Source organism: Acipenser ruthenus, chromosome 3 (assembly GCF_902713425.1).
Source record: "Acipenser ruthenus chromosome 3, fAciRut3.2 maternal haplotype, whole genome shotgun sequence".
NCBI classification, from domain to species: Eukaryota; Metazoa; Chordata; class Actinopteri; order Acipenseriformes; family Acipenseridae; genus Acipenser; species Acipenser ruthenus.
Genome location: NC_081191.1, coordinates 101,288,628 through 101,308,712, shown reverse-complemented (window position 1 = coordinate 101,308,712; position 20,085 = coordinate 101,288,628). Strand labels below are relative to the sequence as shown.

Here is a 20,085-nt window from a genome sequence, read left to right as displayed (position 1 = left end):
AATATGTGATGTATTATATTTTTAGGTTGGGCACATGTGGTTTGTGCATTGTACATTCCAGAAGTGGAGTTTGCAAACGTTTCCACAATGGAGCCTATTGTGTTGCAGTCTGTTCCCCATGACCGCTACAACAAGGTAAAAACTAAAATCAGCATCTTGTACTTCCTAGCCATTTGTCATTATGCAAATTTCAACGTAGCATGTGATAGCTGGAGCCGCGGGACACATAACAACACACATCTGACTAAAACACAAAATAAAACAACTCCCTCTCTCTAATGCACATATAGTGAAGCAAAAATGTAACTTTCCGTGAATTAACCATGCATAAAGCACCATGTAATCAACGCTATAGTTTTTAAACAAAAAAAAAAGGTTAATTTTAAATAGCAGTTTTTAAACTATAAATAGCCTGGCTAAACGGAGGTCGGGAGTTCAGTTCGAAGTGACAGACAAGCAAACCAAGTGCGAAAAGGAGAGCGGGTCAGGCGAGGGGAAGAGGGAATGGGCTTGCCCCAGGTTCGGCTGCCGGAGAGGGGCTGAAGCGTCTTGTCTCCTGGAGAAAGCTGCAGCTCGTCTCGCAGCAAAAAAGTAAATACATTAGGAAAGATAACCACCTAATAGGCCTAATATTTATTTAGTTATAAAACAAATGCTGAGTAAGATGTCTGTGTTAAAGTGCCAGCGCAGCTTTTCTTCAGTTCAGGTACTGTATCAGAAGGGAGAGACAGAAACAGAAGTTAGACTGAGATGTTATTTACAGTTTGAACACCAGTACTGTGTTTACTGTAGAAATATTGCATGAATCACTAGTATAGGGAATTGGGGGACATGCTGTAGGAGTGTTATAATCGAGAGCCTTATAGCAAGGGAGCACTGTGTGTGTGTGTGTGTGTGTGTGTGTGTATAATATATATATATATATATATATATATATATATATATAATATATATATATATATATATATATATATAATATATATATATATATATATATATATATATATATATATATATATATATATATAAAATTATGTGTGTGTATGTATATGTATATATATATATATATATATATATATATATATATACGCACGCACGCACGCACGCACACACGCAACTGTAAGTTGCCCTGGGTAAGGGCGTCGGCTAAAATAAATTATAAGATAAAAATCAAGCAATAATACAAGCAGGAAACAGGATATCTTTTATCACTTAATGTTTTCTCTGTGAATTAGAAAATTCAGCAGTTTTTTTTTAACTGTAAAGTCTAAATTGATGCACATCCTACTGTATTATTGAATCCTTTAAAAGATATATTTACAGAACACACAGATGGGACCATGCTGTCCACTGACTATAAAGAAAGCAATTAAATGAATACAGGAAAGCAATGTACGTCACTTTAATATGGAATGGGCATGTATATTTGATGTACTTAATTCAGACTGAATATTGATGATTTGAAAATTGTTCTGATGGCTACCAGGTTGATTTCCTGCCGTCCACCCTAGGTTGCTCTTTTATTCTGTATTAAATAGAATGATTAGCGATTAGCCTGTGGCAATAATCAATACAATTGTGCCTTTTATAAAGTGCCCTTCATGTCGGCAATCTCAGCATGCTTTTATAAAGCCTAAGCCCAGCACAAAGAAATGTCTTGATTACTACTAGGTGTGTGTGTTTTTTTCACACATGCATACTAGAACAATCATTTTTAACCTCTGATCTGTTCTCTTTAAGCCATCCGTGGTATAAACTGTCTTAAACTAACAGTATATTGAGTAGCAAACCTGGTGAATGATGGCAAACTGTGTCTTTGTTTGAAATAAGTTGATGCCTGCTATACTCTTTGCATGTTTACAGTTTTACACACTTTATATCTGATAATGGTATTTTTGTCTAATGTCTCTGTCTATTCTTTCCTTAATTCCAGTAAAACCTAAATTAACAAGTCGCCAAAGGGACTGAACATTTGTGGCTTATTAATCAAGGTGGCTCTGGTGTACTGTATTTATGTGTGTGGGAGGGGGGGGGGGTTGTTAATACTGGTATTGGCTAGAGCAGGTAACTTTTTTTTTCAGGTGACAGTTAATATGTGTTTTACTGTAATTAATAATACTTGCTACTTCTTCAACCACTCATATTTATTAAACCATCTGAGAATTACATTCTGTTGTCAGTAATGTAAACTTCTTCAGCAAATTGTAAGGGTGCTCTTTGCTTTGCCCTGTGACCTACTATGGCTGGCATACTGTGGTCATGTGATTTTATTTACATTAAATTTTTTTTTTTTTTTTATTGTTTCCACATGATACACACTGAGATAATGGGCCATATTCACACAACTTTAGAAAACTGTTTAAATGAATTTTAATGATTTTTTTTTCTAAACATTGTTAGATTAAACAGTGTTTTGGAAATGACAACACTCTTCTAATCCTTTATAACAACTGAAAACCATTTTCGTGGTCTTATTATTATAATCAAAATCAATTAAAAAAAATCTGTCCTTTTATTAAACATTCCTGAAGACTGTTTTTTAACTAGGGGCCCATTGTCTTCACATTTGCCACACAACTATATTCTATTATATTAATCAAATTTTATATTGGTCATAGTCCCCCCCCCCAAAAAAACATTTGCTACATTTGTGTGTCCTCTGACCATATTATTTAGGATCTAGCTGTAAACTTCTGTTTTCAAACATCCATGTCTAGTTGTCTTTCCTCCATAAGAATAAAACAGGTGGTGCACTTTTTGTATTTACGAGACCTAAAATGAAAGCCATCTAGGTTTCCACCACAAATAATCCTGTAACCCCAGACTAAGCTTTTTTTTTTTTTTTTTTTTTTTTTTTTATATATAAATCTAGCTGCCACTGCTATTGAAGTCATGCCTGTGTAAATAATACAGATCAAGCACTTGGAGGAGAATTATGTATCTTAACCACACTATGCTATATAAAATGTATGGCCTGCAGTTCATTTTAACCTGTTTATTTTTTTATTTTTTCTAGACTTGCTACATCTGTGAAGAGCAAGGTAGAGAGAGTAAAGCTGCTACTGGAGCTTGCATGACTTGCAACAAACATGGATGTAGACAGGCTTTCCACGTAACATGGTAAGGTTTTAAATCAGAAAAAAATGAGCAAGAAAGCAATAGAAAAACTGAAAAATGTGACCGAAATTACTTTAAATTACAATAAATAATTTCCATAATGGGGTCCTAAAGTGGCTTGGTGTGCTGAGTGAGTCCTACAGTCAGGGGAGCACAGGCTTGTCCAGGCTGTGCAACATCACCAGTCTTTGTTAGGGATTCCAGAGGCTATGGCTGGTTAGGGGACTCCAAACTGGCAGGGGCTGCTTCTCATAAAACACAAAGCAAACCCTACTAACTAGGTGCCTGGTGAGTTCAAGTGGACACCTGCAGTGCTTGATCTCCTGCCTGTCATTCAGCAGTGAATGCACGCACCCACACAGCAGACAGCTACTCTGTCACAAGGATTAATACCCTATGTCTTTCTAAACAAGGTGATTTAGGGACGCTCCCTAATAAAAGCTGAATCTCAAAACAATAATTGTGTGAATATAGTAATTGTTACATCTGTGATTGGTATTTAAAGCAGTATTCACTTATCTGACTTTTTACATATCCGCCCTTACTCGGGTCCCACTGCAGTCAGATATGCGACGGATTATTGTACTATGGAAGTATAACATATGGTACAACTGTACGGTGTTCTTTTAAAGTTTAACATTTCTGATTCTTAAATTGCTATTCCTTTTTCAGCTTTTTGTCACAGTAAAATAATGAAATGCCAAAGTTTAATTTGGGTATTTTTGTGAATGACAGTAATTGAAGTAATTTACAGTAATATATCTCAATTTTTTGTAAGCCTTCATTTTATAACTTACTGTGATATTAAGGTTACCACTGTTCTATTTTTTTTTTTCTTTTTTCTTTTAATTTTTTTATAAAGGTTATCATACCGTGCGTGTTTTACACCGGGTCATCCCTAGTTGCTACCAAGTAGCATTTGGCAATGTAGGACTGAACGTTGTCCAGCTCTGTAAATAGAGAATAACCTGTTTTTTTTTATTCTTCTACCTGTTTCTTTCCTTTTTTTTAAATATGGTACCTCCCTTTGATTTCAGTGCACAGTTTGCTGGACTGCTTTGTGAGGAAGAGGGGTCAGATGCAGATAATGTGAAATACTGTGGATACTGTAAAAACCATTACAGCAAACTGGTAAGTTGTTTTAATTTCAGTAATAGCCATAAATGGATGGCTGCTATGTTGTGTTTTTTTATTTATTTATTTTAGTTCAGAACATAAGAAAGTTTACAAACGAGAGGAGGACATTCGGCCCATCTTGCTTGTTTGGTTGTTATTATTATTATTTGTTTATTTAGCAGATGCCTTTATCCAAGGCGACTTACAGAGACTAGGGTGTGTGAACTATGCATCAGCTGCAGAGTCACTTATAACTACGTCTCACCCGAAAGACGGAGCACAAGGAGGTTAAGTGACTTGCTCAGGGTCACACAATGAGTCAGTGGCTGAGGTGGGATTTGAACCGGGGACCTTCTGATTACAAGCCCGTTTCTTTAACCACTGGACCACACAGTAGCTTATTGATCCCAGAATCTCATCAAGCAGCTTCCTGAAGGATTCCAGGGTGTCCGCTTCAACAACATTATTGGGGAGTTGGTTCCAGACCCTCACAATTCTCTGTGTAAAAAAAGTGCCTCTTATTTTCTGTTCTGAATGCCCCTTTATATAATCTCCATTTGTGACCCCTGGTCCTTGTTTCTTTTTTCAGGTCAAAAAAAGTCCCCTAGGTCGACATTGTCTGTACCTTTTAGGATTTTGAATGCTTGAATCAGATCACCGCGTAGTCTTCTTTGTTCAAGACTGAATAGATTCAATTATTTTAGCCTGTCTGTATATGACATGCCTTTTAAACCCGGGATAATTCTGGTTGCTCTTCTTTGCACTCTTTCTAGAGCAGCAATATCCTTTTTGCAACAAGGTGATCAGAACTGAACACAATATTCTAGGTGAGGGCTTACTAGTGCATTGTAAAGTTTTAACTTTACTTCCCTTGATTTAAATTCAACACTTCTCACAATATATCTGAGCATCTTGTTGGCCTTTTTTATAGCTTCCCCACATTGTCTAGATGAAGACATTTCTGAGTCAACATAAACTCCTAGGTCCTTTTCATAGATTCCTTCTTCAATTTCAGTATCTCCCACATGATATTTATAATGCACATTTTTATTGCCTGCGTGCAGTACCTTACACTTTTCTCTATTAAATGTCATTTGCCATGAGTCTGCCCAGTTCTGAATGCTGTTTAGATAATTTTGAATGACCTTTGCTGCTGCAACAGTGTTTGCCACTCCTCCTGTTTTTGTGTCATCTGCAAATTTAACAAGTTTGCTTACTATACCAGAATCTAAATCATTAATGTAGATTAAGAATAGCAGAGGACCTAATACTGATTCCTGTGGTACAACACTTGTTACCTCACTCCATTTTGAGGTTTCTCCTCTAATCAGCACTTTCTGTTTTCTACATGTTGACCACTCCCTAATCCATGTGCATGTATTTCCTTGACTCCCTACTGCATTCAGTTTGAGAATTAATCTTTTATGCAGGACTTTGTCAAAAGCTTTCTGGAAATCTAAATAAACTATGTTGTATGCTTTGCAATTATCCTTTGTCGATGTTGCTTCCTCAAAGAATTTGTATTTTTTGCCATTTGTATTTCTTAGACATTTAACCTCCACTTTGAATGTTCTCTTGCTGTTATAATATTGGAAAAACATTTTGCAATTGGTTTTAGCCCCCTTAGCAATGTTCATTTCTGTCTGTCTCTTGGCCTTTCTAACTTCTTTTTTGACTTGCGTTTTCAGTTTCAAGTACTTTTTCTGTGTACTTTTGTTTTTGGTCCTTTTTAAATGCTCTGAAAAGTGCCTTTTTTCGCTGAATTTTTTTTTAATTGATCTATTAAACAATTTTGGCCATTTTGTTTTAGATTTGGTTTTTAGATTTTGTTGTAGATTTGTCTACTTTTGGGATGTAATTGTTTTGCGCCTCTAGTACTACATTTTTAAAAAACAGCCATCCTTTTTCTGTGGATGCTTTCTCTATTTCACTCCAGTCTACTTCTGTTAGTCTCTGTTTCATACCTTCATAGTTTGCTTTTCTAAAATTGTAAACCTTTGCTTTACTCATTACTTTTTGGGTTTTAAAAATCACTTCAAATGAGACCATGTTGTGGTCTGAGTTTGCCAATGGCTCTCTGACCTCTGTTTTAGTTATTCTGTCTTCGTTATTTGAAAAGACTAAATCAAGGCATGCCTCCCCTCTAGTCGGTGCCTTGACACATTGTGTTAGAAAGCATTTGTCATTTCGACCATTTCAGTTTCGTCCGTCGTGCTCCTCACCGGGTTTTCCCATTTTATATGGGGGAAGTTGAAATCCCCCATTTAGTATGGCTTCTCCTTTGCTACACGCATTTCTAATGTCATTGTATAACACATTATTTTGCTCGGTGTCTGAATTTGGCAGTCTATAGCATGCTCCTATTATGCCCTTTGAATTTTTGTCCATTATTCTGACCCATATTGATTCGCTGTTGTTTTCTTTGTCTAGATTTAACACCTGGGCTTCAAGACTATTTCTTATGTATAGCACTACCCCTCCGCCTCTTCTGTCCTGCCTGTCTTTCCTATACAGTGTATACCCGCTTATATTATATTCGTCTCCATCACTCTCAGAAAACCAAGTTTCTGTAACACCTATCACATCGTAGTTATTTGTTAGTGCAGTAACTTCAAGTTCTAACATTTTGTTTCTGAGACTTCTAGCATTTAGATAAATACATTTAATGGCTGTCTTACCTGAGTTGTTGCTCTTGTTTTGATGTGGTCTCCCTTCTGTTTTTTAGTTTTCTCCCCCCTTTCTAGTTTAAATGCTTCTGAACCTCCTCAAGGATCCTTTCTCCGAGTAGATTGGTTCCCTTTATGTTTAAGTGCAGTCCGCCTATATAGATAGTCCTTGTTGTAGAATGTGCTCCAATGTTCAAGAAAGATGAAGCCTTCCTGTGTGCACCACGATTTCAGCCATGCATTTTGATTATGTATTTCCAGCGTCCATATGTTCCTTTGCAAGGTGCCGGCAGTATCCCAGAAAATACCACAGTTTTGGTCTTGTCTTTTAGGTTCAGGTATTGGGAGCCATAATGAAAAATGACCATGATATAATGGTAATTTAATGAGACCATAGCATAATTTTACTGCCGTTATAAACTTTTGTCATTTATTAATAATAAAAAAATAGATTATTGCATCACTTGGGAAGTTTGCCAGGTGCAGCTTTTTATTGAAAAACATTGCATTGTTCCTTGTTTGCTTTGTTTGTTTGTAAGCCACGGCAGTATGTGCAGCCCCCTCACCTTTTCTGTAAATGTTTTGTGTTTTTATAGTTGAGATACTCTTATATCTAGGTTTCATTGCGGTATTAGAAATGTAGCATGCAGCATCTGATGTACCTCATAGTCCAATTTATATGGTGCTATTAAGCAGTAAAGGACGTTTGAATTTGCCTATTTTCAGACAGAGCAGTTAATAAAATGTAACACTTTGTCAAATACAATGAAACTTCTGTGAAGGGTACACCTTGACGTACGGACCACCTGCATATTACAGATCTCTTTTTGCAATCTACATGTTTTAATGTAAAAAGTAGCCTGGTTGATGGCCACCTGTTGTACAAGGCTTGCCTTTTTCTAAACCCTAGGGTGGTCTTTTTTTTTTTTTTTTTTAGACAGATTTTTTTTTTTTTTTACGCTGCAAAACTTGATCCTCCGCATGCAGCTCTGGAAACCGAGTACCAATTAGCCATCTTTAAGCACCCGACTCAACAATAGTTCATGTGCTTTCTATTTGAATCAGAGCTTCTCCATTCCCAGACCATTTTGCATTAAAAATGCGTGAAGCCCTCTCTGAAGCCTCACACCTGTTCATTTTTTTATTTATTTAATTACTTTTTCAATAAAATTAGATGCATTACATGCTTGAAATGTACCATGCAGTTCTTTGGTTCAAGGGAGCAGTCCATATAGAGTTATGAGGCCTTCCAACTATAGCAAAGTCCTGGTGTTCCAGATATCCTCCCCAGTGGGAGCACTCTCCAGGACTTTCAGGTGACAAAGGGAGGGCAGTAGTGTTGCTTTTCATACCCTTTATGCACAGGTTTGTTTTTTTATTTGTATTTTTTCATTTGTATAGCTGCAGGGAACGTGTTGGGTTTTACTGCTGTTAGCCAGTTGCTGGTGTAAAAAAAAAAAAAAAATCTCTGGTTATTAGCAGCTACTGCCTTGGAAAAGAGAAACACTTAATGTATCTTGTGTCGCACACAATACACTTTTTCGCTTTGTAAAAAGTACAGTTGCTCCTCTATTTGCTGAAATTAACCAAAGGCCCCCAGGCATGATATGTGCCAGTCATCAAAATCTCTTAATATAAGTTTAAACCTCTAAAATAATGTTACTGACTTCATATTTTGTGGAATGTATGAGGGCCTTTTAACAGCACAGAACACTACTTGGAAGCTGTTTATTTTTATTTTGTTTATATATAAAATAATGTTTTCCCTGATGTACCACCAGTGCCGTATACAATGGCTTATAATCTGATATAAATATTCCTCACTGTGGTATGATATAAAATTATTTCCAATCTGCTCATTACAGAGTTTAGACGACTAATAGCTTACAACTGAACACATGGGCCCCAAATTAGTTGTCAGTAAGCTGACATTGCTGTTTTAACAGGTTACTACATTTCATTAAAAAAAAAAAAAACAAGACATAATTTAGTTGTTTTTCCTGCTAATGGACATTTATCCTTGCAGCTATAGGAACATACTTTGCAGTTCTTAAGTGTAATGTCTATGGAATGTGTGGAGCTTTGCTGAAATTCGTAGTGTGCCTACATTAGACAAATAAGGTGCATCATTGTAATTGTTTGCCTCTTTCATTGTTCATAAATAAGTGTCTAGATCAGCTATTCTGGCATTTTAACTGACTAGATACTCAAGTAGGCTTCCAACAGTTTTTTTTTTTAACTTGTTACTATACCAGCAGTAAACAGCTCTGAACTATATTTTAAGTGCTCCAGTTGCTTACAGTAAAGTTGGTTCTTGTTAATTTAATTGGCTTATTTTTGTTCTTTGCACACAACAGCTTATTCTGCTCTTTGCACATTGTTCTGTTAATATACAGGCAGCAGGGGTCCTTCAGACCTTTAGGAATCTGTCATTGTTAATAGAATCTTCATGTGTCATATGAAGACTGCTGTTCATTTCTCACATACTCAAAACCTTATCAACACCTTACTGTAACTCACTGATTTATATGTGTTACAAGCATTGTTTTTTGTTTTTGTTTTTTATTTTTAAATAAATCAAATACAATGCTTCACCCCCATCTCAATGCTTTAAAGTGACATCAGCATTAAAATGTCTCCTCGTACTGATAATTAAACTCACTGACAGGCTTTTTTGAATTGCTTTAATTGTAAATCCAGGTGCTGTATGGGTGTGTAGAGATACGTTTGGAAACTCATGGCAGGGAAAATGCTTAATTCCATCAGCATCTTTCCAGCCATCTCACAAACACATCACAGATTCTCTAAATCTGCAAGTACATTTTGTAGTAACTTGAAGTTCCTCTTTCTCCTCCTTTTAGAGAAGGAGCAAACGCGGCTCTAGTAGTGCATATGATCAAAGCTTAAGTGATTCTTCATCACACTCTTTGGATAAACATCATGACAAGGATAAAAAGGTAAGGGAATATTGTGATCTTCCCTGCTTCCTGATGTCTTTGATTAACAGGGACAAAGACTTAAGACTTTTTTTTTTCTGGAAACAATTCATTGCAAATGATGTTATTTAACCGTTTACTGTACTCAGCAGTGACACTACACTACATTTTATAAATGCAAGCAATTAATACATTTGCATTTCAAGCTTTATCAGATTTTCTACAAATTGTTCTGATCCATATTTTTAAGATCATTATATATATATATATATATATATATATATATATATATATATATATATATATATATATATATATATATATATATATATATATATATATATATATTTTAACAAGTCTACTGTATACAGCATGTATGCAGGCCTATATATATATATATATATATATATATATATATATATATATATATATATATATACACACTTTTTTTTTTTAATCTAATAAACATAGATAACAAACTGTATGAAATTAATTGGGGAAAACCCCAAACATGCCTACATCAGTTTATTGTGGGCTATGACTATACAGTATTGGAAATCATCCAAAACTCTTATGCCCCCAGAGTTGCTTTGTTTTGGTTACAATTTAAATAGCTTATAAATGTTAACGGGAAATTACAATGTTGAAACTTGCTTCAAGCAATATCAATTTAAAGTAACCGAAGTGATCTTCCAACTTTAACCTAAAAACACATTTTAGGAAATGCCATTATAAGCACAAATGTTTGTCCTGATTTATAATTGCATAAGTGTAATCCACGGTGGTCCTTTCTGTAGTTTCTTGACCTTGTTTTTCATTTACCCACCTAGTACCAAATGCATGTTTCTTTTGAAATAATCAGAATACAGGCTGTATTTATGTAAGTTGATGGACTCTAAACATCCAACTATTGCAACAATCAATTATCTAGAAGGTAGTGGCTGCTGAGTTGCACATAAAGTGAAAAATTCTGTGAATTGCAGTATGAATTCGAGGCTTATCATAAAGTAATTGTGTTTTATTGCTTGAGGTAATGTGTTCCCATAATTTTGTATTATTAAACATAAGGTGGTAATCATGATTATTGGAGTGATTTCTGGCTAACTGATACAACTTAATTATCACAACACATGGAATGCCTTTAAATGCTGAACTAATAACTATTGTAGAAGTAGTATGCAGTTTGAACAGCTTGTTTTCCTGCCTGTATTTCACATGGGACATTCCGTAATGGATACGGTTTCATCAAAGTAAATATCCATTTATAAAAGTACCTTTAATTTCAGATAAGTACGTTCTTTACTTCCACCTAAAAGGGGTGCATTGTGTTTGGCGTTGTGAATGTCTTTTTGCATGTTTGTATTTAAAAGTACACCAGCGGTGTTTACACTGTTTACATTAATAGACTGTTACTTACCCCCTCTTTTGGTAGTATACAGGCTTTTTTTTGTCTGAGGAATTGTATATTCAGTGCTAAACAGTTTTTAAAAAGTCACAGATCAGTTGCTGAGAATACAAGGGGGGGGGGGGGGGGCTATAATATTTGTGGCTGATTTCTAGTTTTGCTTATAGAATTTGTATAAACATGTTTTAAAACATGTTTTACCTGTATTCGCTTGTGGTTGGATGAACATGGCAAGATTTAATTACATTAAGTAAATAACTGAAAATGTTTTGCTTTTATAATGCCATTGTATAATTATTAGTGTGTTGTTTTATATTTAAAACATGTTTAGCACTTACTGGATTTCATTTTCCAAGCAAAAAAAGTAATCCAATAGAAATATTTTTTTATTTGGCTGGCAAATCCTACATTTTTTAGTTCTTTTTCTCTGGTGTGGCAGACCTGCCACACGTTTCTCAGGGAATATATAATCTCTGAATAAAAATGTAAAGAGCATGACTAAAGACTAATTTGTTGCAGTTGACTTGCATTGCTCTGATTTTAATTCATGTACTTTTAATATCAAAGCAAATTAAAAGAATTTCTGTTGATGCAGAATTTATCTGCCTTGTTATAAAATGTAAATGTGCAAAGATCCACCGGTGAAGTGCAAAAAATAAATACAAATGTAGCTCATAATTGGCATTATTTGAAATTTTAAATATGAACAATGATTTTAATGATTTGGGACTTTTTAAATTTGGTGGTGGTGATGATTATGATAAAGAACTGATACATCAACTGGTATTAACTACTTACAAAAAGTAATGATAAAAAAAAATAAGACTACATTAGATGAATGCTAAACTAGAATGATTTCACACCACAGCTTTCAGGGACAGTTTTGAACCCTTTAACAATTAGATTCTTTCATGGTAATATATATTTATTCAACAGTGGGGGAAGGCGGGGTGGTAATTCTTGCTGCCTCGTGGGGGGTTTTGTTCATTGTGAAAAGCGTAAATTCACAGACCTCCCTCACCCCCCTCCGCTACTAAATATGGAAGCAGAGGTCATGTGCCTCATATGTATACCTAGTATATAGGAATATAAAGGGAGTTAGATAAGATATGGATCGCCAGAAAGAGAGAAACTTTGCAAATTGAATGAATGAATGTTTCCTTTTTCCAGTAATAGGTTGTAAAAAGTTTTGAAAGCTGTAATATTCATGCATTATCAAGGTCAGTAGGTTTTTTTTGTGTGTGTGAACTTCAATAAACCTACGTTATCTTTCCCCAGTCAAATCGTAGTGTGCCTAAATAAGCACGGTAATGTTACCATCTGGCAATGTGCCCCGCCCCTGTGTTTATTTTTGTGTTTTATGTTGTATGTAGTGTATAAATGTTGGTGTATAGATATTGGTGCACAGGATATAAATGGGTCTGTGTAGCACGAGTGATTTAAAATATATAGTTGTATTTAGGCACAGGGATTGTACTAATCACTTCACGTGCAAATTAATAGTGTATTGATATGTGAGCACAGGGTTGCACAAATTGGTTCACGTGCTGGGATTCAAGTGGATAATTAATTGGTAATTTAATCCCTGCACAACAGTATATATAGATGCACGTTTTACTCACTCGGGGTTGTGTGTTCGGTGAGTGGAGAACGGGAGTGAGGAAGGAGAAAAAGTAAAGGAAAGAAAAGTAAAGTTTCTTTGACTCACCATGTTTGTTTGTTTGTCTGTTTGTCCACTGTCTGTTTACTGTTTTGTTTGTCTATTTATTTTGGCACAAAGTGCTGTGTGATGTTTTTGTTTAAAACCTTTTATTTGTTCATTATTAAACGCGCAACAGCGCAATTCACATTTCACTTCGCAGTACTGTGTGTTTTTTCCAGGTCTGATGTCACCACTACAGCCTGCTTGTCACATACCATAATAAAAAAGTCATGAAAAAGAAAATGTAGAACATAAAAAAGAGCAACCAGATATAGTCAATGAAGGACAACACATTATTCAAATTCTTTGTCGTATTATATATTTAAGGTAAGGCAAGTTTATTTATCCGTTAAGTGCTCCCGGCTATAATGCTAAGAAATAAATATGCATCAAGACGATTTGACCGGTCCCTAAATACTTTTTCCTTTCTGATTTCTCTGCCATATTGACAGCCAGTAGCTACTTGTATGTGTGGCATGGTATGTCCTAAAACAGGATTTGCGATTTGAAAATTGCTACTTGTGGCTGTCACAAATTTCGGTCAAAATCGGCGAGGATGCAGCCCTACAAAAGTTTTATGAAACCCAAATTTTAATGTTCAAGGTGCCTGGAACTGCGATTCAATGCAAAACGCTTTTATGAAACAGGCCCCTGGTATCTTGTGGTTTTCCTTTAAAGACTCCTGATTTAGAAATGAGCCCTTAGGCTGCTGCCTGAAGTGGACCTATGTAAGAGCTGGCAGGGGGAGTCTGCAGTGCAAGAGAGTCTGCAAAACTGCATTTAAAAAAAATAAAGAAATAAAGAAACGTCACACTGATGAGCTAACGGCAATCCATTCAAGTGTCCAAAATCCTTAAGGGAGGCCTGGTTTGTTGTTGCCTGCTCTGTTTAACAGTGGAAGCTGGTTTATCTTGTTTGCAGTGCAGGAAGATCGAATTTTACCATTCTGCCCACTGCATGCTAATAAGGATTGAAGGCAGCAGATGTGGGGGAAGGGGGGGGGCATAAAATAAATAAATGCAGTCAAACATGTTGTGTTGCCAAGAAGATTCTTGTATTTGGTATTTTTTTCCATAATGTTAGAAAAAATTGACTTTGCACATGTGCATTCCTCCTCGTCCTTTTTTTTTTTATATATAGAAAAAATCCATACATGTTTTCAAGTCCCTTCCCTGTTTTCTACCATTTAACAGGCTTTAGAAGTATGAACGCCAGGCATAAACTGAAGCCAGTAAAATACAAGAGTACTATAGGGTAGTAGTTTGTGAAGTTGGGGGGCATGGAGAGTCAGTAAGGGGGGGTGCGACTGTGACTAATGGGGCAGGTCTGCAATTATTACTATATATATATATATATATATATATATATATATATATATATATATATATATATATATATATATATATATATATATATATATATATATATTTTGTTAAGGATAGAACATTTTAAGTAAATACATAAATGGCAGCTAATTAGTCCAAGTTCTTATCTTTCCAGTGAACCATTGATGATCACTCTAGGACTTGTAGAACCAGAGATATTATGTTTGAAGTGGCGAGTGTGTCCGTTAAACTGCAGTGAACAGAGCGGCTTCCAAAAAAAGCAGTAATGTTTTAACAGGTGGTTTTTACCTGGATTTAATGTAAATCAAGTATTTTTTCCTCGATTTAACCAAAAAAAGTGCAGATTTAGCTAAATACGTAAATGTTAACAAACACATTCTTAAAAGTCGGAGTGTTAAGCACAGCTGTGCAGCATACAATACCAAGTCAAACACATCAATGGGCATGGGCTTGCATGTTAAAGGGCTATGCACAATGGCTGCCAGCGAATTTAAAAAAAAATACAAAACTAAAAAAAATTATTGATTTTAAATGGTGTAATGCACACCACAAGCGAAGCGAGCAAATATAGAAATACATTAGTTTAAAGGTAGTGGCTGTCAGACTGTCACTGTCTCGCTCACGCAGAGATTACAACAGAAATAAAAAAATTAGTCGAATATTAAGACAATAAAAAGACGGACACCACATGGCAAGAAATAGCCAAACAATTGGAAATCGATGGTATGTCTATCTCTATTTCACCTTAATTTTAGTCTAAGTGACGTGGAGCACCACACTCTGGTTTCGTATTTGACCAATAATAATAATCGCATTAGCTCACAAGCTGGTGGTATTCCCTGAACTTGCCTTTTTTTTTTTTTTTTTTTTTGGTGTGTGGTGTACCCATGCTCTTTCTTTGTTATTTATTTTATTTCGTCTCAGCAAAAGGAGACACTTTTTTTTTTTATGTACTCGTGCTGTATTTGTGTCGTTCTCTTTGCTCCCGCTATGCATACTTTATTCGCCTCGAATTCGCTCGCTTGCATCCGGTGTGCATAGCTCTTTATCTTCACATTTAGCTGGCAAAACAGACATTATTTTTTTTGTAAAAACCCTGATTTATGTTAGAAATGTTAGCTAAATGTTGACTCGCTAGGTGTAAAAAAAAAAAAAAAAAAAAAAAAAAAAATATATATATATATATAATATATATAGAGAGAGACCGATTTTAATTGTTGAATTTGTAATACATTTATGTATTTAGCTAAATCTTAGACTTTTGTGGTTAGGGAAAGAATTTGCAAGAAAAACTGTTAAAATATAAAGTTAAGGTCTACCGTTTTAATATGTCTGTCGGGGAGCAATAAAATGTATGCTAAAAAAGGGGGGCAGCAGTTAAAAAGTTTGCACACCACTGCTATAGAGGAAAGGGTGTTAAAGAAAAATGGATAATGAAAAACAACTTTCAGGGCTGGGCAGCACAGAATGTTCTATGTTATGTAAAGGAACCCCACCTTTTTATTGCCTGTGGGGTGTGGTTTTCAATCAGTGTCTGTTTGGAATGGCTACTGACCCGTTCTACCCGCTTGCTGTTTGGGAGGGCCCTCACGAAACATGTTTTGGTTGTTTGAGTTTATCTGCTAATGCATTTTGTACATATCGGAGAAAGGAGGCCTAGTGGGACCTATTGTATGTAAGGTGAGAATGTAAGGCTATATGACAATAGTTTTTACTTTTGAAAACTGTGGAACCTGTTTTCTGAACCGTTTTCTTTCATTAACAAAGTTCTTGGTAAAATGATTACAAGGCAGACTCTTACTTCTCAAAAAACGTGTTGCCTTAAAACTAAACCTGTAATATTAAAACAAGAAAAAGGCAAGAAGTTAATGTTTTAATGCTTGTATTTTTTATTTAGTATTTAAAAAGGGAGTGAACTGGGCTTAAACGTTTTCTTGAATTAGAAAATGTTTTCGGGCTGTAGAAGTTTGGGATTAGGGTGCATTAGCTACTGCTTCAGTGTTACCGTAGAAATCATTGTATAGGTCGCAGTGGCATAAAAGTTTTAAGTCAAATTTAAAAGAAAAGTATTAAACAGCGTTGCTTGCATCAATTAAAGTAAACAAAATAAATAAACTAAACAGTGCACAGTAAACAAAACATCTTGCATACAGTGCAGTACAATTGCATTAAACATCCAGCTGTACAAATACAATAGCTGTTTGTTACAAATCCCAGGGGCTGGTTCAGAATGAATGGTGACAAACCAATGGCTTGGGAGGGTGGGAATAAGGAAATTCATTGAGACTGACAGCTACTGTGTAAACAGTGAAGCAGTAACGTTTTCATATTCCGAAGAATATACCGGTATATTAGTCGCTCCCCCCTTTTAAGGACCCCACAAAATGCTAGAAAATCGACTTGTACAATTTTATTACATTAAGTTGTAAACAGTCGTGCAATGCAGTAGTCGGGTTTCTGCACCAGTGCTGTTGTCCCCAGTGTTTTTCCTTTCTCCATGCTTGATTAATTCTCTGAAGGTTGCTGTTTTTCTGTTTAAGCACTTGTTACTTCAAATAGTAGCAGTTAAGATACTACTTTATTTAGTCTGCATCTTTCTTTCCAGGATGGCAATCGCATGTGGTTAAGACTTCACTAATTAGTTAAGTTCTGATGCCACCTTTTGAATGTAAACAAATATATAAAATATTGGAATATATTTGTATATATAAAAAAAAGCTTTTTTCCCTCTACAGAAACATAAAGAAAGAGACAAGCACAAACCAAAACATAAGAAATCTGCACCCGGTCTTGTTCCTCCTGCACCTGCACTTGTTCATTCTTTGACAGTAACGACGGAGAAGGTAAATGAGGCAAGTCAGAAGTGTTTGTGGCAGTATAAATAGTCTCAATTGTGAAAGTATCCAATAAAATAATATGTTGCTATTTCAACTGTTAATATCTTGAAAATCATTTGAAATGCCTACTCTATATCTTCAGTGTTATATTCACATTTGGTACACAGCTGTATTCTATGAGCTTGTGTGAACTCTGGCGCATTGTTTTAACTTGTGGCCTGATTGATAATACAAATCACACAAGTTTAGATAGCATGATAGCGTTATATGATGCTCTCAACAAAGTTCCTTTACAGCTGATGTCCAATAAAAAATGAAGTTTTACTACAACATTGTTTTATCCTTTGGCAATATGAATGGTAAAGATCACATGCTTTTTCACATAGCTGTTTTGCATTTTTGTTTTTACAGTTCATACCAGATACAGGAACAGATGTTTTGTTAAAAAAAAAAAACTGGGGTTACTTTTGTTCTGTGGTCTAACTGCTGTTTCTTTTTTCTATTATTTTTTTTTAATATAACAAACCTCAGAGTTACACAAGCGCAAGTGGTGGCAGCTCCATGCCTGGTTCCCTGAAGCGACTGGAGGAGACCACAGCTCGGTTTACAAATGTAAATTTCCAGGAAGTCCCTGCACACCCGACCAGTGGAAAAGATGGCGGTGTAGAGGTCAAAGTGGGGGGAGAGGTCAAAGTGGGGGGAGAGGGCAAAGGAAAAAAAGCTGCAGGTCACAGCACCGGCCAAAAGGGAAGGAAGCCTGGTGCTGGAAGAACTCCAGTTGGCGTCACAGCAGCAACCTCCACTAGCCCTTTCCAGCAAGGTGCAGGTATGCAAACACGTATTGCAAGCCACAATAATGTAATTAATTTTGATTAGCTTCAGTTTACTTATTACTTATTAATTTATTTTTTTATTTCTCAAGTGGTGAGGACAGTTGGAAAGCACCTTGCCCTTTAACGGTTATCTTGCTCGTCTGGGCCTTCTCCACTTTCTGTAACTAAAGTAATTTTGCTAAAAATAGTTGAGTGAGTTACAGTTCTCCATCTGTTACCTACTAATCTGGGAGAGTTTTCCTGGTTCCTCATGTCTCCTGATTTTTTTTTTTTTCTTTCTTTTTTTTTTTGTCTTGGCAAAGGTCAATGTTTCTTATTTGTTGCAAGGTAAGGTTATTCTCCAGCAGTATCTGAAAGTTGAAAGTTTGAGGGAAGGAGTAGATGGTAGGGGGTGGGCAAAGTTTGAAGGGAGAGGGAAATGTTAGTCTATCTAATTGTTCTAGTCATAAAAAAGTAATTCGAATTGTACACAAATTAACAGTTTACTGTTTGCATTTCAGATATTTACAGACTGCGTTTTTTAAATGAAAAATTGAATCATGTTTGCTTTCAATTTGAGCATATTAAGAGGTCCCACTGTAATTAAAGTTTTTTTTAGGTGTACACAGGTTAATTAATTAAAATATACAATTTCAATGGTGTTCCAAAAACAAACTTTAACCCTTTGCAGTCCATTTATTAAGTGCGTGTCAGGCGCGTCGCTATAGCTTTCACATATGCTAAGAAATAAATAATAATAATAGTCGTATATACCGATCAATCATCTCCTGATCACTCGTTTTATCACCAAACTCCTCAATAATGCGATCCAAGTCATTATTTTATTACTATAACATCTCAAAAAGCTCTGCAAATGTCCGTGATATTCTCTGTGAGCTGATTCAGTAACAGCCAGCTTGTTTCCTTATGGCCGCTGTTATCTGATGCCAGTGGCAAGTATGACTATTCATGAGATATTTTTTATTTTCGGCTTGTCTCGGCTCCTGTCGCTCCCACTCGGCCGTTGAATGGTTTTCTCGGCTTTTCCGGAGAAAAAACAACTAGAAACCCGTTTTTTGAGTTTGTTTGATGTCGGACACGGTCCGACATTGAACCGGATAGGAATAATTGCAATGTCGTTCCAGGTCCGACATAGGACCGCAAAGGGTTAATACTCTGTTAGGGTTAGACTGCAGGTTGTCATATGTTTTTGTCAAAAAACTGGAATTATTCTGTCGCTTGCAGTATACCCTTAGGGTTTAGAAGGCGTGGTTTTATGCCTGACCAGTTTCATTTCCAGCTTTGCAGTTCAGACGTTGTTCCTGTTCTCATCTTGTCTGTGGCGTGCTCTCTTATTTATTTATTTTTTTAACTTGCAATTGAATGAAAATCATATAAAGGTAGAGTATGGACATAATCCTTCCTGGAACCCTTTTATTTATTCTCTGTAAAGAATACTGGATTTATCAGGCAGTTGTATATGATAAGTGAACTTTGTTATGGTACAGTATACCAGTCGTGCCCTTTTGAAGAATATCTGGTATGCAAGCAGCTGTTTTGAAAGCACAGTTGTGGTTTGTATTGCCTCACTTTGCTGATTCTTTTCCGCTGTTACAAAATGTTTTTATGATCTGAAAGTATTTAGTGGACTATGCTTTTAACTCTTCACACCAGCTGTTTAAACAGAAATATTTGTAGAAGCTGCTTGATAGGCTGGTTGAACTTCAGTGTCTGAACTCCACAGGGCCTTTGACCAAGTTACCCTGTTATCACTCATATCATTTTGTATACCTTCCATTTCATTACAGCACAATTACTTAGTTGTGCACGGGGAGAATGGTAAACATCGGGTCAGCATTTAAACAATTTTGAATGGCTCATTGTGTTGTCAAGGTGTTACAATCTGACAGGCAACTGACTCTTAGCTTTTTTGCATTGTTCTGCACAGTTGGTGGCTTAGCAGGGCCATTTACTAATAATCCACACCCAAGAGGGTTGGTTTCAAGTAGACAGGTATTTTCATTGAAATGGCAGAAATCTTTTGAATCACCATCACTTGATGATATATTACAAGGTAAGATTTCAACTGAAGTACATTTATTGTGGACATTTTAAAAGCTTAGGTTCCAGTGCTTGCCTACAGGTATA

The 20,085-nt window shown here is 35.7% G+C and overlaps 1 protein-coding gene across 13 annotated transcripts in view; it reads left to right on the top strand.

Moving 5' to 3' along the window:
- LOC117394870 (protein AF-10-like) overlaps window positions 1-20,085 on the top strand; it is a 59,481-nt gene that overhangs the window by 9,370 nt on the left and 30,026 nt on the right. For 6 of the 13 annotated variants that reach the window (XM_059019893.1, XM_059019927.1, XM_059019860.1 and 3 more), the window contains 6 exons: window positions 26-135; window positions 3,017-3,120; window positions 4,155-4,248; window positions 9,761-9,856; window positions 17,024-17,140; window positions 17,657-17,951. In XM_059019893.1, the coding sequence (XP_058875876.1) occupies window positions 26-135; window positions 3,017-3,120; window positions 4,155-4,248; window positions 9,761-9,856; window positions 17,024-17,140; window positions 17,657-17,951 (816 nt within the window). The remainder of the gene's footprint in view (window positions 1-25; window positions 136-3,016; window positions 3,121-4,154; window positions 4,249-9,760; window positions 9,857-17,023; window positions 17,141-17,656; window positions 17,952-20,085) is intronic. The other 7 variants (XM_059019900.1, XM_059019928.1, XM_059019868.1 and 4 more) reach the window with 3 other exon arrangements.